General features: G+C 39.2%; 1 protein-coding gene across 5 annotated transcripts in view; it reads right to left on the bottom strand.

The window, feature by feature from the left end:
* SUGCT (succinyl-CoA:glutarate-CoA transferase) overlaps positions 1-16872 on the bottom strand; it is a 719436-nt gene that overhangs the window by 96580 nt on the left and 605984 nt on the right. For 4 of the 5 annotated variants that reach the window (XM_033088468.1, XM_033088470.1, XM_033088472.1 and 1 more), the window contains one exon: positions 16402-16465. The exons of the other annotated variant lie outside the window; for it this stretch is intronic. In XM_033088468.1, coding sequence (XP_032944359.1) covers positions 16402-16465 — 64 coding nt within the window. The remainder of the gene's footprint in view (positions 1-16401; positions 16466-16872) is intronic. 5 annotated transcript variants of the gene reach the window in all.

Here is a 16872-nt window from a genome sequence, read left to right as displayed (position 1 = left end):
ATTTTCTTTTGGATATGTGAATTAATTTAATCAGGGTAAAGAAGAGCAGTCCAAAGAAAATACCTGGGTGCAAATTAGAGGGTGATGCTTGATATTCAAGAAAAGCAGAGGAAGAGGCGTGTTGTCAGAGAGTTTCCCTGCTCAGAAGAGAAGGCACATTCGCTGGTCACAGTGAAAGATTGATTTAGACCATTTCAGAAACTGTTCAAATATGAGCATTCCCTCTATTTTTTTCACTCATGAATTCTGTTTTTTCCCCTTTAACTTGCCTTCCTTTAGTGTTCTTTGATATTACCTCCTATGACCTTTAAAATAAAGACAAAGGAAACAAATGATTAGAAGGAATTAAATTTGCTCTTTATTTGGTTTAGAAACCTCTGATTCTAAATAGTTAACTTTTCTTTTGGCTCAAATACTTAAATAGATGACGTGAAGGCCTAAAAGTTAGTTGGTTATTTTTTATTTCAGGGAAAACACACGGCTTTTATTTCCTTTTTCAAAACGACATGCCCCCTAAAGTATTTGTATCAGACTCTGGACTGCAGGCAGGAAGTTGGGGAGAGGACTGAATTTAAAGAGTCCAAGATGCATCTTCCAGTAAACTTTGTTTTTGTTTTGTTTTGTATTTTAATGCAAAGAATTCATTTCCACAGAAACCATTTTGTTATTTCAACCAAAATGGCAGGCTTTGGTTTGCAGTTCCTATAGTTTTCATTTGATTTAAGACCAAATGTGTTTAAATGACTTTTCTTCTTCTTTCCTCTTCTCCTTCTCCACCTCTCTTTCTCCTCCCCCTCCCCTTCCCCTTCCCCTTTTTCTTCCTCTCCTTCTCCTCCTTCTTCTTTTTTATCTTAATGAAAATTTTCACAATTAAATATGTACAAAAATAGACCAGAGAGAAAATTGTCTGTAATTCACTGCAAACGAAGGGAAGGCAACTAATGAAAACTACTGTTAGACCTAAAATGCCAAATATCGTGTAAGCTGAGGACTTATGGGCCATATTGCTACACCCAGGCAGAGGAGACGAAGAAACACCCTGGTGTCATTGTGATTATACCTTGAGCTACCATAAACACAAAGAGCCTCTAAAATTGGAATAACAGAGAAGGATGAGCCTCCAACACCACCAGGGAGAGCTTCTCTCCCAGGAAGAGCTTCTCTCCCAGGAAGAGCACGCTGCTCCAATTTGTGGCCTGCACGGGTGAGCTGGCTGTGAGTCCCAGCTGTCCTACAGTTCACATCCCGGAAACTGACAGCTCACCTTGGTACCTGGTGGCAGAGGCGGGAAATGGAGCTGGGCTTACCTCTACTGGACTTGCTAACAGGGAAGATGCGTTAACCATGTCAGTACGGTAAAGCTGCTCCAATTAAGCTTCACTTAAAAAATCTAATCTTCAGTATTATATTCTTTTGTTCTTGGAGTCTATTCCACCCTACTCTTTTAAATAATTCCAGAAGAATTGTTTAAATAACTTATTTTTCAACCTTCCCATCAGATCTGTTTTTTCCATCAGTCCTAATATACCATTTATATATTTTTTTAAGAAAAGAAGAAATCATTATAAAGATAGCCAAACAAGATGATATATATCATTTCTGCTAAGGGCCTGCTATGGAACTGAATTCCTTAGATTTGAAATGTGTTCCATGAATGTAAAAGACATAAGCAGTCATTCCTGATGACTAAAAAAGGCGAATGAGGTAACGGTAACACTGACGGGCTGTTTGTCTCAAATGTCTTATAAATTGGATGTGAAATGAATTTTTCTCAATCTATATTCTCTCTATTCAAAGAAATATCTCAGTGGTAAGTTGAGGTAAGATATTTAAGAGAATGCTTAGAACCTGAGTTGTCACTTGCATGCTTACAATTTGGGAAGTTCTTACTGAGATAAAAAGTGTACCAAAGTGCAGATTTCCTAAATTTCCCATAAAACTCATGAATGTCGGATGACACGAGGGGAACTTTCTTTTCATCTTCTAATCAAGTCTACTGGAATTATCTCCCCCTGCTGCATGTATGCTGTAGGACAGTTGGGAACGAGGGCTTTACCGAAGTCTGCTATTGTAACAGCTGGTGGCTTTGGCATTTTCATATAAACAATGAAGCTTAAGAGGAATTTCTTTATAATTGGCCCCATTTCCCCTTCCTGGGACATTCCATAATGCCACCAACAATGAAGTGCTCAGAAAGGAATCATTTCTGTTTATGTGAAAACAGATATGAACTCCATGAGGCAAGGGAAGAAATAACAAAAAGCTCCAAAGCCCACAAAGAGGAGTTATAATCAAATCTGGATGCTGGTTTTGAGATCTGACAGAGCTCCGCATACATTCGCTCTGCATGCAGAGAGGTGGAGCCAGCTGCCCTAGCCTCCATCTAGCCTCGCCTAGCTCATTCCACAGGCAGCCATAGGTAAGCTATTTGCCTCCGCTGAGCCGTGATGTCATCAGGATAAGTGTGGTAACATCTTAGTGACCACCCGCTAAAACACAAGCAAACCATTTCACTCAGAGTGCTTCATATATGCTAAGTCGTTGGTCTAAAGTTTATAAAAATTATGGTGAAAATGCCTTCAGGAGGCAGCATAGCATCGCAATAAGTGGGCAGGGATTTTTGAGAAACTCAGAACTGAATGCAGATCTGGCTCTGCAACTTACTGGTTGTGCAAGCAGATTATTTAATTTCTCTGAGGCTCAGTTTGCTCATCTGTAAAATGGAGATACTAGTGTCATGCAGGGTGTCAGGCGGGGTCTCTGGTCCCACTCCCCACACAACAACGCAGGACATGGTGAGGCCAAAAAGGAACACCCACGGAGCCACAGGTAGGGGAGTCATACCACCATACTCTCACTGGCGGCTGGGTTGGAGACACAGGAACCAGGAGCAACACAATTCTCAACCCTCACTGTGCCACTTACAGGCTCAGCCACCATCTTCTTGCTAGCTCCCCCTTTTTTTTGCTAGCGTAACCACAGCAGTTATATTCGTGGCCAATGGCTCACTGGTTACAGCTGACGGCCAACTAGCCACAGCTGATGGCCATTTGATCACAGTTGATGGCCATTTACTACCTGAGCCAGCACCTTTCTATGTGAGGCCGAGAGCCTGGAAACTGCTTTTTGGGGCTCTGTCCCCACACTAGTGTCTCCCTCAGTGTGTCAATATGATTAGAGACAATATATGTGATGCACCTAATGTGTAAGCACACTCACTAAGGGTTAGCTGGTTTTGCCAAGTGCTTCCTAGAGTAACAGTGCTTCTTATGCTTCACATTACAGGGGGAATGTCTGTACACAATGGAGCATAACGCACAGATTCTCTATGGTTCTTACACATATTATTATAATTCACCTTAAAGGAAAACACATCTAAAGGCTTGAAGCAACCCTATGTGTTGTCACCAGTTCACTATACCCTGTCGTAAATTAATCATTTTTTTCATTCTTCAATTTTTGCTCCTAAGAAACATGAAAACTTATGCATCCTTTTAAAAGAAACAATCTTTGTTGGTACCAGGCTATATTAAGAAAGGAAAGTATCATCCAGAGTCTTTACCCAAATAACTCAGCTGGCTTCCGTGCAATGGCACTCAAGTCACCCTTTCTGGTAAATACTGCTTCCCTAAATGAATTCAATTCAAGTTTCCCTTTTGGTGTTTAAAGCCTGTTTCTTCTCATTTGCCACATTAGGCAATTAATTGGGTATTTATAGGCAGCTATCATACACTTCACTGTCATTGCTACTCACTCATACATCTTCAATTCTCCACATCTTGCTACTTAAATCCTACCCCTTAATCACCTCATCATCTTTGTCACATTTAAAAAATTTCCTTCCACTTAATCAACTCCATTTTCTAAGCCAGAGTAGGAACAATTGTGCAGAATTCTCCTAATGCGGCTTTACTAAGGCTCAATGAAGAGAAAGTGTTTTCTTAAGTGATTTATTTAGATCCCAGGATGGTTTTTGCTTCTAGTGCAAGAGCATCACCGTGTGAGCTATTTCTGATCTGCACTTTGGTGCTGCCCTCAACCACTTCCATTATTAAAGCTTTTCATTGTCAGCGAGGCCCTCCCTGGTGGGGGCCTAGCCAGCTAGGGCTGAAAGTGCCCCCCACACTACGGCCCCTCAGCCACCCAGACACCCCCCTGGCTGTGCTCCTGGCTGACCCTCTCCTGCCCAGTGTTCATAGGTGTCCAACCCCATAGTAAAAAGGTAAAACCCCTTCTAATACTTCTCAAGACCCTTGGTCCCTTGAGCTAAGAAACAGGAGAAAATTCTAACCCTCGGATGGACGATGGTCAGTTTTCTTATTTGGTGTCTCTTCCCTTTGAGTGTAAACTAGTAGTTTCTCCAGTAAATGGCCATTACAGCTCGTCACATATGATTCCAAGGCACACATGTTCCCAGGGCGGTGACCCACAAAATGCTTTTCCATGAGTTCTTAGTAAGAGCTCCGGGGAAAAGGGGGTGCCACTGTCAACTAACAGGAAAACATGGTTTTTAGTATCTCCTTAGAGACTCAGACCTATCTCAGAATGTGAATTAACAGTTCTCAGAACTGTCAAGGTAAACAGAATGCACTGGTCTTTGTTTAAGGCAGGTTTCCCAAAGTTGTTTGACAACAGGGTCATTTCTTGGTGGGACAACTATTAAGGATTCAAGAAACTGTAGGGTCTGCAGAGTGTCTTTTGGAAAACACTGCACTGTATCGTGGTCCTTCTCTAATTTCCCCTGCACAAGTTGTTACATTCTCATCTGTGATCTCTGAATATTATTTTCACCTGCATGCTCTGTCAGAGAACGATGCTGGCTTTCAAGGATGCTTTCACACTGCATGGTCCCCACTAACTTCATGCAGAACATATCTGTGCGGGAGCTCCTAGGTAGAAGATGGTTAAAGAGTAGAAGATGGTTTTGCCTAACACATGTCTGGTCGCACCAGTCCGGGGTTTCCCTGTCCCTGCTGCATTTTATTTGATGGGTCACTACCAGATGCCCTCTAGGCTGAGCTCCTTGTCAGCCAACACTGGCCCAGAGTAGATACTATACTAGATAAATATCTGTTAAACAAAAGAATTGTTATGTGACTGTATTTCTTAGAGAAATATGCAAGAGTCTTTAGTTTCTAATGTTTGGAAAATAACTAATAATGTGACTCATTTTATTTTCTCCCAAGACTTGTTGCTACTGTAGATACTGTTAAGAGTTTATTAACGATCTATAATGTGCTTCCACTGAACTCTTCTGGGCTGAGCACTTGGTACCTATGTTTTAAGTACCAGGAGTCACAGTGAGGTAAGTGTTTGTTCGTCCTATGACAGATGCCACTAAAGCAGCTTAGCAAGCTCATCTCCAATACAAACTGCGGAGCCAAGCTTTGCCCTCAGGCCCCCTGAGCGAGCCTGTCCGCACCCCACTCTACCCTGTCCTTTGTGCACACCACACCTATATAGCACAGTACTCAGGAAAACAACCTAGAACTGAGCTAATTAGCTTTTAGTAATTATATTTCTTTATTGTGGTAAGATATATACAACAGAAAAAGTATGATTTTGGCCTTTTTCAAGTGGACAGTTCAGTGGCATTAAATACATTCACATCGTTGTGTAATCATCACCACTGCCCTCTCCAGAACTTTTTCATCTTCCCAGTTGAAACTCTGTGCCTGTTAAACACTAACTGCCCTCTTCTCCCTCCCCCAGTCTCTGGCAACCACCATTCTACTTTCTGTTCCTATGCATTTCACCACTCAGGTACCTCATATGAGTGGAATCATATAGAATTTCACTAATTAATCTTTAAATTCTTGTTCTGGCCATAGTATTGACCACTCATCTTAACTTTCATATACCAATACAACATTGTTTGCAGTGTAATGTTGCTCAAAGAAAAGCTAGCTCTGACTTAGAACACAGCCAGCCCCAAGTGAGCAAGAGGAAATTCGGCAACACACCATGCGGACCGAGGGCAGATCATGGGAAAGGTGAGAAGTCTAGGAAAGTCAGGGGCAACTCGGCATCTTGAGTCTTTTGATGATTAAAATCTGCATACGAGCATGTATATATTTCCCAACATTTCTCTTTTTCCCCCCTTTCCAACTGCCTTTCTGTTAATGTGTGAAAACAGTACAACTGGAGGGGAATGCAATCCACATGTTTGGTGCATTTACACTTACATGCTCTTGAGAATATCGAAAGAGCCTAACAATGCATTTTCCAAGGGCTTTTTAAATATATATATATATATATATATATATATATATATAAACACAATTACAGACTTTATAAAAAAACAAACTTAACTCCCAGAGGAGGTAGGCTCGATCTAAGTTCAAATTCTTGAAATTTAAACATTCTTTACACAAATTTCCAAGCTTACCTTTAAACAAAACATGTAAAATACATTAAGCAGCCTTTAAATGAGAGACAGAAGTTGGAAGGTTAAAAACACAAGAGCTGGTTCCACCTTCTGAGACAATAGTAAATAGGGAAAAGAAGACAGATTTCGGGGAGACCTAAACCTGGGTTTGGTGCTACAACACTCCACAAGTCTCAATTTTCCCATCTGTAAATTGGACATAATAATGTGATGTTTACTGAATTGTCCTGGAGACGAAACAAATTGTGTATAATAATGGGCTCACACACACACCCTACATAGAGAAGTACTCGAAAGATGTTTGCTTACATTCCCTCATTTCAAATTTGAATGTTCCATGGCAAAGATGCCATTAAAATCTATTCACAAAATATATTTATATGCAGTACAGTAAATTGCATTTTTCTTTTAAATTGAAAGAATGAAAAAATTGGTCCCATTAGAACAGAATACAAGGCACTAAAATGTGAAGTGAGTTACTTAAGGTCACACACGCATTTGAAGGCCCAGCAACAAAGAGAAAGCTGATGTCTTTGAGGAATTTATGGGAAGCAAACTGTATTGAGGATGTGCTTTCAATTCCAGTGGGGGTAGTGCTTCTCTAGCTTTTTGTGGCTGCAGCATCTTGTTAGTACTTTTATTTCACCACATACTATCCTCAAATTCCCCAAATGTCTTTTATTTCTTTTTCATTTTTCATCTAATTAAAATTAGGTTTTTCCTTAATTGTTTGAAAAGCATATAGCTTCTTGCAATCACCTGAAGTAGAGGGTTCATAGGAACATTTTCAACAGACATGGGATTGCACGTCCGTTAGACTAATGGGTTACCCACTCTGAGAGTCACATGGCTGCTGTGACTTAGATGATGTTCCAACGAAGGACAAGTTGGGGAAGCATTTCAAGGCCCCTCATCCCTTCCCCTCTATGCGGTATCCTAACCTCACTCAAAGGATGAACCTAGAGACACACTGACTGCTAGCGCCATAACAGATAAAGACATGACAACATGGAGATGTGGTTCCATAAAGCCTGATACAGAACTCACACACACAAGACAGCATTCGCTCCTGCTGAGATATGCCATGAGCCCCACAGACCAGCTCAGTGTCAAATAAATCCTTAAGGTTTGGAAGTGATGTGATAAATGGGATATTGAACATGACCCACTGGTTATATGAAAATATCTGGAGGTTCTTATTTAACCCTTTAACCACCATTTCTTCACCTCCACCAACACTTACTATATTAACATAACACTATGTACCTAGTCAAAATTAAACTATAATTCCATTAAGATGGCTTACTCATTGATATTTTTTTCTGGCTAACATTTCTTAACAGGGATATATCTTGGTATTTTAAGGATCTATATTAAGAAAAAAGAAACTCCTATGGGATTCAGCCCAACTGTCATATCTTCATGAACCAAAGAATACCGACCTGGTAATGCTGGAGAACAGCAAAGCCATTCCTGTTTCAGAGAGGAATTGAATGACCTCCACCGCCAGCCATGAATAAACCCAGCTAGGAAGCCAAGCAACACACTCTAAGCTGAAGCCCACTTGGAGGCAAAGATAAAGTCCCTTCTTGATTATCCAAGTTAATTCCATAGCATGGAAGTCCAAACTGGAAGATAATTTAAATTTTTTTACATTTAGCTATTACATGGTGTATGATTTCACTTCTTCAGCCAGTCTACTTGCTTAATGACATTGAATTAATTTATTCTCTAAAGATCTATCATCAAGTCAGCACTTAGGTTTGATCTAGAAAAAGACTTCTCTGGGTACCCAATGAAAGTTGGCTGCAAAAAATACAAGAACTCAAGAATTCATCCCAGAAGATTTCTGATTCACCTTCTAAGACAAAATAACAACAACAACAAAAATGTTTTACATCACTGAGGCTTCCACTCTTCCTATGGCTTTTCATTTTTGTTTTCATCGTTTTGATTTGGTTTGACATTCAGTGGTCCTCTCTGGTGATTTCAAACACACTTCTAACCTCAAGGATCATTCAGTATAGTGATCCTTGAGAAAACACACCAAATAATGTGTGAGTCCAATTAAATATTCATCCAGGAAAATTATTTAGCTTAAATGTCACTTTCTTAATGAGTGAAGAATCTCTTGTCTATTAGATTGGCTTAACATCTTAGGTGGAAGAGGACAAGTTGAAGAGGAACAACTGAGTTCTTGACCACATCCCCGGTTCCAACTAACAGGAACGTGAATTTCCTAAGCATGAAAGCCCAGGTCTAACAAATTATTTCTTTGTCGTGGCACCAATAAGCCTAGTTGGTGGAGGTCCCTGAGTCATGTCAGCGACAGTCACCTGGATCTTAGGGCTTCTCTGGTTCCTGATAGAAAGACATTCCTGGGGATGCAAGTCACTCCTCCTGTTTCCTCCCGGCTGTCCTAGGAAACAGAGTAATTGTGCTATCCATTTGTCACTGAAAGGCAGCAATGTGTACCACCCGCCTCACGGCCATGCAGTTGCCAGAGAAGGCTGCAGGCACTCAGGGTCAAGTCAGCTGAGGGTACACTGACTTCTTTACCTCTCAGTACATTGTTGTGCATTAAGGGTTTCATAAAGGTAAAAATAATTGAGGACTTTGGGAAGTGCCATGGCTAGTCTATTTGAAAATTCACTTCCCTGCCCGCTTTCTCTATTCTGTTGACACTATAGAATCTTCCTTTCATCTCTTTTCTCTATTTACAGCTTACCCTGCTCCCTGAAGGGGTATGCTTTTTCTAGAAGACAGATTATGCACTACACACTACATGAAAACTTTACACTCTTCCTGTTGTCAACTGAAAGATTTTTCTACTTGGAAGAAATAACTTATCCCACCTTTTACTGTCAGATTAGTTTTACTTAGAATCCCTTCTCAAGACTAACATATTTAAACTTTATGGAGAGGTATAAGCTGAAACTTTGGTTCCTCTTAATTTTTCTTTTTCTCCATTGAGATTTTTGACAACTTTCCCCACTGATGTTATCCATTGTAAAAATGTACCTGCACTTTGAGGACATGTGATTTCAGAAATACTATCTAATTTTCTAGGTAAGGGGCTAAAAACAACAACAACAACAAAAAAAAAAAAAAAAAAAAAAAACTGAAAGTAAAGGTGAAGGTGAAGTCTTGTGTAGCCCAGAAGAGGAAGATTTGTAACCATTCAAGAGACTAGGTGCTCACTTCTTTACATACTTCAAACTAGAAACAAACTAAAGGAGTAAACTAAATCACACATAGCTTCCACAGGTAGCCAGTCTGTTCATTAAAAAAACACATATTGCTTAAAATTGTCACAAATCATCTTTCCAGTGATTTTCATCTAATAGTTTTTTATTCTAATCATCATCCAGAAAATATCTATTAAGTACTTAGTGCAGAGGATGCTGGTGAGATTTAAAATGACAGCCTCTCAGTCACTAGGAGGCTGGCCTTAGTTCTCCTGGCCTGTCCTCAGCATTAGCAGCCTGGCACGGACACCTTGGGATGTGGGTCTTTCCCAGCGTTCCTCCACCTCACTCTTCTGCAGGCAGCTTTTGCCTCGTACTCAGTCTACGCCTCCTGGTTTCTCAGGCTATCAATTGTTAACCTCATATCTATACCTAGCGATCATGATCTCAAAACAAATGTGATGTAAAGATATTTTCGGAGACATTAAATGCTGAAAGATTTATTGCCAGATAACTGGCATGTATCCAAGAAATATTCAAAGATGATTTTGGACTGAATGATAACAGAGAAAACTGTAGGGATAAAGCAGAGTATAATACGTCAGTAAATATGAAAGGCATTTTAATGTTGAGATCTTAAATCTCTGTAAAAGATGATCAATTTTATGGAATAAAAATAATATCAATACAACAATCACAAAAATATGACTGCATCTTTGCCCTCCAGGAGCTTACAAAAGAAAGATGTTTTAGATCATTTCAATAAAGTTGCAAAACATTCAGAAATAAAATGTGTCAAATAATAAAATAAAGAACATTCAAGTTTTTAAAAATTCACTATACAATCCAGACATCAATATTCTAATAATTTGGTTTGAGCTACATTAATTCACAGTGGTGACTGTCTTCCTGCATCCAACACCCCCCCAGGGAAAAACTGGAGCAGGCTCCAAGTATGAATATTAAAATCCTATGGGAAAAGGCTTAGGGAAAGTTTTATTTAAAAGAACTTAGAGCTGCTTTCTGAAAAACACACATCAGGGGACCAGCAGGTGAGGGGAATGCAATTTGAAATTGTTTTGCATGCATAGAGACCTGCTTTCTGTTTTTTGCATGCTTCTGTGTCATAGGGCCGACACACTCATCACTCCAGCACTTCCCAGAGCGCTGCTGCAGTAGCAGCGCACGAGCACAGGACCATCTGAGGGCTTATGCGGAGGAACCTCACTTACACAGCAAACCATCTCAGTGATCGCCTTTGAGTTTGGGACTCAGCACTGAGGCAGTTTGGGCACCTGCACCGGCCGTGAAAGGACAGTGCTCTCCACCCTGTCCAGCAGCATCACAAGGAGATGCAAACTGTGGCTGGCTCGATGGAAACTGGCCATCCTGGGGAATGTAGCAACTAATGTAAGATCTTTCCAGTAAAGTCACAGATAAGGTGATGTTTATAGAATAGCCAATCTCTTGTTGAAGAAATGTTGTGGTATGAACTTTAAAGTATCTCTCCATTTCAGTAATTAGCAATGACAAATTTTTATCACTTTCAGTTTAAAACGCAGAACATTATGAGTTTCACGAAAATCTTCAACCAACTCAGCAGCTTTGTAGAAATGACCCCTAAAACTAATCAATGAAACTTCTGCCCAACTGGGTTTGAGGTTCCTGCCCAACCTCCTCTTCCAAGTTCCACCTTTGCCTCTAGATCTGAGAGAGCTCAGAGACCTGAGCATCAGTTTCCGTTACATTTTGATTTGCATTTTATTTGGTCATTAGTTCTATTTTAGGTCCCATTCTTCTGGCCTCTGGCTACCTCCATAGAGTAACTGTGAGCCCGCCCCTCCTGCTCTCTCCATCTGAGCCCCTCGCAGCTCCTCCAGTGCACCAGAACTCAGGGCTCCACAGTGCTCTCTCAGCCCACACCTGTTTGGCCCAGCTGATACCTGGTCATTGTTCATGCGTCTGTTTGCATTTCACTTCTCAGGAAAACCTTTCCTGGTCCCGCACACTAGGTGAGGTCTCCCTGGTTGGTGCTTCCAGAGCATCACGCTGTAGACTCTGGTTTTCCATGGAAACACTCACCCACCTTGTGTATTTATTGTACACTGCCTTTCAGTGGTAGTGTAAGCTCTGTGAGTGACTGGACCTGTTCGGATCTGGCTCTGTCAACAGAGCTGCATGTAACATATGGAAGACAATAGGTTTAGTGAGTTCAGTTCTGTGGGTGTGGCTGTGAGTGAGTTTTGGCACTCAATTAGGTTGTATTAATTAAATATGAGCATATTAGTACATTGTGCCCAGTGTGCTGACACTTCTGTCACTAACAGCGAGCTAAAATGAATGACTATTCCCCTTATTGGGGATTCTTAGAACACTAGAATACTTAAGCCTGGCAAAGAAAAGAATGATACGTTTTCTCATTTATACTCCCCTTAATAATAAATTTTTATTAGTTTCTCTCCACCTTTAATTGTAAAGTAGGTTTTAAAGCTCAAGTGAAAGACTAGTCTCATGAAAAATATCTGAAACAAAAAACAATAGCATTAGCATAACCACAAATCATATTCAGAGATAATTCATGAGCACTAACTAGTTTGCATGCTTTAACGATGACATATACATATGCAAATGAAATGTTTTTCTTAATTATTTACTGTAGATTCAAGGTGGTAGGAAATGATATGAAAAGGGAGTATTTCTCATATCATACGGAAACAGGTATTAATTAATAAAGGAGATAATTTAGATAATACTACTTGTTGTACTTTAATATTGGTAATGATTGCAAATATAGTAACAATGTATTAAATGCTTTCAATTCTTTAAGTAGCCAGTAAGAATTCTGGAGAGGTAAATAATTTCCCATCCCTGTTCAAAGCATATTAAACATTGGTTGACCAGCACCTTTAAGTATTAATTGATTAGGAGTATATAGGAACTCTAATTTGAGAATCTGAAGGAATGCTGTGGATTTCTACATCTCTAAAAAAGGTGCAATCAGCCTTACATAAGAATTATCGCTGTTCTTCAAGAGACATGTTTCTAGTAACTATGAAGAAAAAATGCTTCAGGCAAATTAGTACAACATACAGAAAATTCAGTACATCACAAGAAATTACAAGAAGTTCACTAATAACAGAAGAAATAGAAGTAAGTAGTTTTAAGTAATGTTAACAGGATTTTTACTGTAAATGTAAAGATGCAGATATATATGTAAATCTGTAGACCTACATTTAATGAATTCAAAAATGTATCTCCACTGGCTAAGTAGCAAACAGTGTAGCATAAAATCGCTTTTAAGTCTACCCACCTTTCAGGTGTTTTGGCAGAGTCACCTCACTGAAGCATTGTGGGAGAATCACTGAAGCAATTGTGGAGTTATTTCTCCAGCATTCATGAGGTGTCCAATGGGGACATCCCTTGAAGTTTTATAGGTAAATAAAATCAGTGAAAAAGGCAATGCATGGGAAAATTGTTAATTATTTACTGATAAATTCCCTTTGAGTTTAATAACTCCTATCCTGTCTGACTCACCTCTTACTGGGATACACTGAATTAGAAGAAACAATAGCACCATCTTATCTGATGTCTACAAGCAGAATTGTCTTTCCTATTTCATGGACAGTCCAGATGTGCTGCCCTTGAGATCAGATACTAATTCCAAAAATAACCTAAACATATCCATTTCATCTCAAGTCTGAGACTGCCTATGTTGATAATTCTATAGAAACAATATACGGTGAGTCAATAAGATAGACACCGAAAATATGCTTAAGCCCTACAGACATTAAAGAAACAACAATAGAATTTTCCAAAGAGAAATAAAGATAAAAATAAAGGATAAGAAAATGTTGTTATAGATCTAAGAATTTTATGGTGGTAGTTGAATTTTTGGCCACAGTAGTTTACCCCTCCCTATGCCTTTGCCATGTAACTTTGCAGTTTCACTTAAAAAGAAAAAATATATTTCCCCACCTCTTGGGATACAGCTTAGAACTTGCTTTGGCCAATACAATACGGGCAGAAGGATTCTGTTAGTTCTGCAGAAGGCCTTAAGTGGCTCATGGTTTCTGTTTGGCTTCTTGCTCTTCTGCCACTGCCACTGCCATGAGAAGCACATGAGAGACACACAGAGCAGAACTGAGCCGAACTCACAGTGAGAAGCCAGCCTCACCAGGTGCCAGACCTGCACCTGTCAGACCCAGGCAAACCCAGCCCAGATTGGCCATCTTCCACACAGATCCACATCCAAGGAACAAATAAATGCTTCTGTTCTAGTGCCACTGAAATGCTTATGGTTATTTGTTACACAGCATTGTTGTGATAATAGCTAACAGATACACTTATAAATTAAAGTGAACCAAAGGGGTATGCTTTCCTCTTTAGGAATCTGATAAAATATTTTCCTTTTCCTGAGACTGATTGTTCATTTATTTACCAGGAAAGAGCAAACTCACATCTGATTTATTGAGAGAGTATTGCATCCAATGAGTTCATTCTAGGTTGGCCACTGACTTACTTTTTTCCTTACTATCATGCTAACAGTTGTATTAACTTTCAAATATTTACCCCTTCCTCTCATGTGTTGGGGATATCAAAGACTGCATTACCTCATTTGTAAATGTGTGGAATTAAATTAGGTTCTGGAATTGTTTTTCCGGGCCCGTGGTTCTAAGGAGGCATTTGGAGGACTCTAGAATGATGGAAGCAGGGGGAGAAAGCTAAACAGTTGGAATGCTAACCTACCAATCAGTAAAACTGTTTTGGTCTGTTTTAGATATTGAGACTTCATTTGGAAAATCAGTTCCACTGTTTAAAAATTAAAGTTAAAAACTACTGGACAAAATTTTTCTTGAAGTCTTTTTATACTGAAAGAACTGTGATTACATTTTTTTGACCAGACCATTGTTTTTATTGCTATTACCATTATCCAAATTTAAGATATCATCACCTGAATTCCTATACTAACTTCCTAACCTGACTCCCTGCTTCAAGTTGTAATTGTGTCATTTCACTCTCCTGCTTAAAAATAGAGTAAAAGCAAATTCAGTGGGGCTTCAAGGCTCTGCCTCTCTCTTCAGTCTCATTTCCTGTCCTCTTTCCTCACCTTTCATACTGGTTTAAAACCACCCAGCTCTTTCCCACCTTGGGGTCTCCTCACATGCTGGTCCTTCTGCTTGGAATGCTTTTCCCCGACTCTCCAAATGTTGACTTCTTTTTATTCATCAATTCGCAGTTTATAAGACATCCTATCAGAGAGTCTTTCTCGGATCAACCAAATTAACATAGGTCACTTCTGTTGCCATTATCCTCTATGACAGCACAGTATTAATTCCCCTTCTTTGCACTTATCATGACTTACAGTTATGGGAACATCTATTGCTTGCTTTTATCATCAGACTTTCCATTGAGTATGCAATCCATTTGGCAAGGGGCCAAGTAGTCTGGTTTATTTTTGCATTCCCAGGACCCAAAGCATTACCTGGTACATACTATATGCTCAATAATATGAATTAATGAACAATTTCCTTACCTTTTATTAGCATGTTTTCTTCATCACCTTCTGCACGATATAGTAGTTCCATGTTAACATGTGATCCCAATCTCTGATATGCCACACCTGCTTTCTCTCTTAGTTACCTTCCTTAATTCAGCTATAATGTTCCTTATGCTTCTGTACATTAGAATTTTCTATTAGAATAAACTATGATTTATTCTTCATAATTCCCTCTAATTATTATTTTTTTACATGCCAATAGTCATTACTTGATCTGTTCTGGGACATTATTGTCAGGCTGGTCCCAAATCTTAAAATTAGATCACATCTAGAATGAAACTAACAATGTAATTATTCAATAAATGAGACCCAAAACTTGTAGAGGTAAATGCTCAATGCCAGTTAACTGCCATGATTGAGGATTTTGGGAGATACCCAAATTTCAAGCAAGGCGATAAGGATATAGTTTCAGGACAATGACCAAAGTTACATCTTAACTAATTTCATTATGTTCTGTCAGAAGAAAAGAAAAATTAAGTGTATGGTTTGTGTATAGTCTGGAAAATGGAGACACAGTGAGGAAGAATGTGGAGTGTTTTTCCGGCAATGCCCAGAGCGGAGACAACAGATCTGAGGAATGGTCATATTATGATCACTAGAGCAGTGTGTGGGTGGTAACATGTTGGTCATATGCTCTCAGTACAGTTTGAACACTCTGAGAGTAGGCATGAGGTTTCTGGCTACAAGGAAAGAGAACTCCCCCCGGAAGTGAAAAAGTTGGCATTTTGGCTCAGGCCAAAATGTCTTTGGTGAGTTTGGTATGAGTCAAGTTACAAAATTTCAATATATTCTGAGTTTACTGAAAACATTTAGTTTCTTGATCTGCAAAGCTAAAATCAATGCCCTGAACCATAGTTTGGAAAGAAAATGCCCCAGACTGACCAGCCAATAGCCTTCATTGGATACCACCTCTATCAAGGCTTCCTTTCCCATTCTCATATGAACCATGCATAACTTCATAATATTTGCCATATCTATCATTATCATTCTGTACAACTACGTAATGTACTCTTGTGAGTACATGACTACACAAAATGGAGTTAGGTAATACGAGCATTTTGTTGGCACCAAGCCAATTGGGTGTTCCTTAGAGCAAAGACAGTTCTATAGCTTCAGCATGCATTCTTGTGGATGTGATTCTTTTATCCAAAATGAAAAGTTTGCAGAATGTGTTGACAATTTGTTTGGGGGATCATCAGCTACCTGTGTGATCAGCATAGGGAACAATTAATTAAGGCAGGTGTTAAGAAAAATAAAAAATTTCAAACCTGGGACTGATATCTTCCCTACAGTCGGATGTTTCATTTCCATAATGAGGCCATTGTGTAACACCTTAAAATGTAAAAACAGAGAGAAAAATACATTACAAAAGGAAATTATCTTCAATCTCAAGATAGATGGAAAGCCAGCTGTTAAGACCATAGAATACAGATATTGGAAAACACAGAGATGCTTGAAATTTTCATTTGAAAGCAAATATTTGAGATGAAAATAATGTTTCGTTTTATATTACACTAAGTGAAACCAAAAAAAAAAAAAAAATAGAAGACTCAATGACTAGCAAACTACATTTTTATCGTCTTCCCACTCTTAAAAACATTAATTGCTCCTAAATGTAGGGTATGATTTCCCCCCTTTCATGTATGTATGATCCTTTGACTATTAAAGCTCAGCCTCTTCCTGCATTACTTCATAGCAAGATTTGGCCAAGCTCAACTGCAGAACAAGACGGAAGGAAC

The sequence above is a fragment of the Rhinolophus ferrumequinum genome, chromosome 20 (genome assembly GCF_004115265.2).
Source record: "Rhinolophus ferrumequinum isolate MPI-CBG mRhiFer1 chromosome 20, mRhiFer1_v1.p, whole genome shotgun sequence".
Lineage (NCBI taxonomy): Eukaryota > Metazoa > Chordata > Mammalia > Chiroptera > Rhinolophidae > Rhinolophus > Rhinolophus ferrumequinum.
This window is presented reverse-complemented; position numbering and strand designations above follow the sequence as displayed.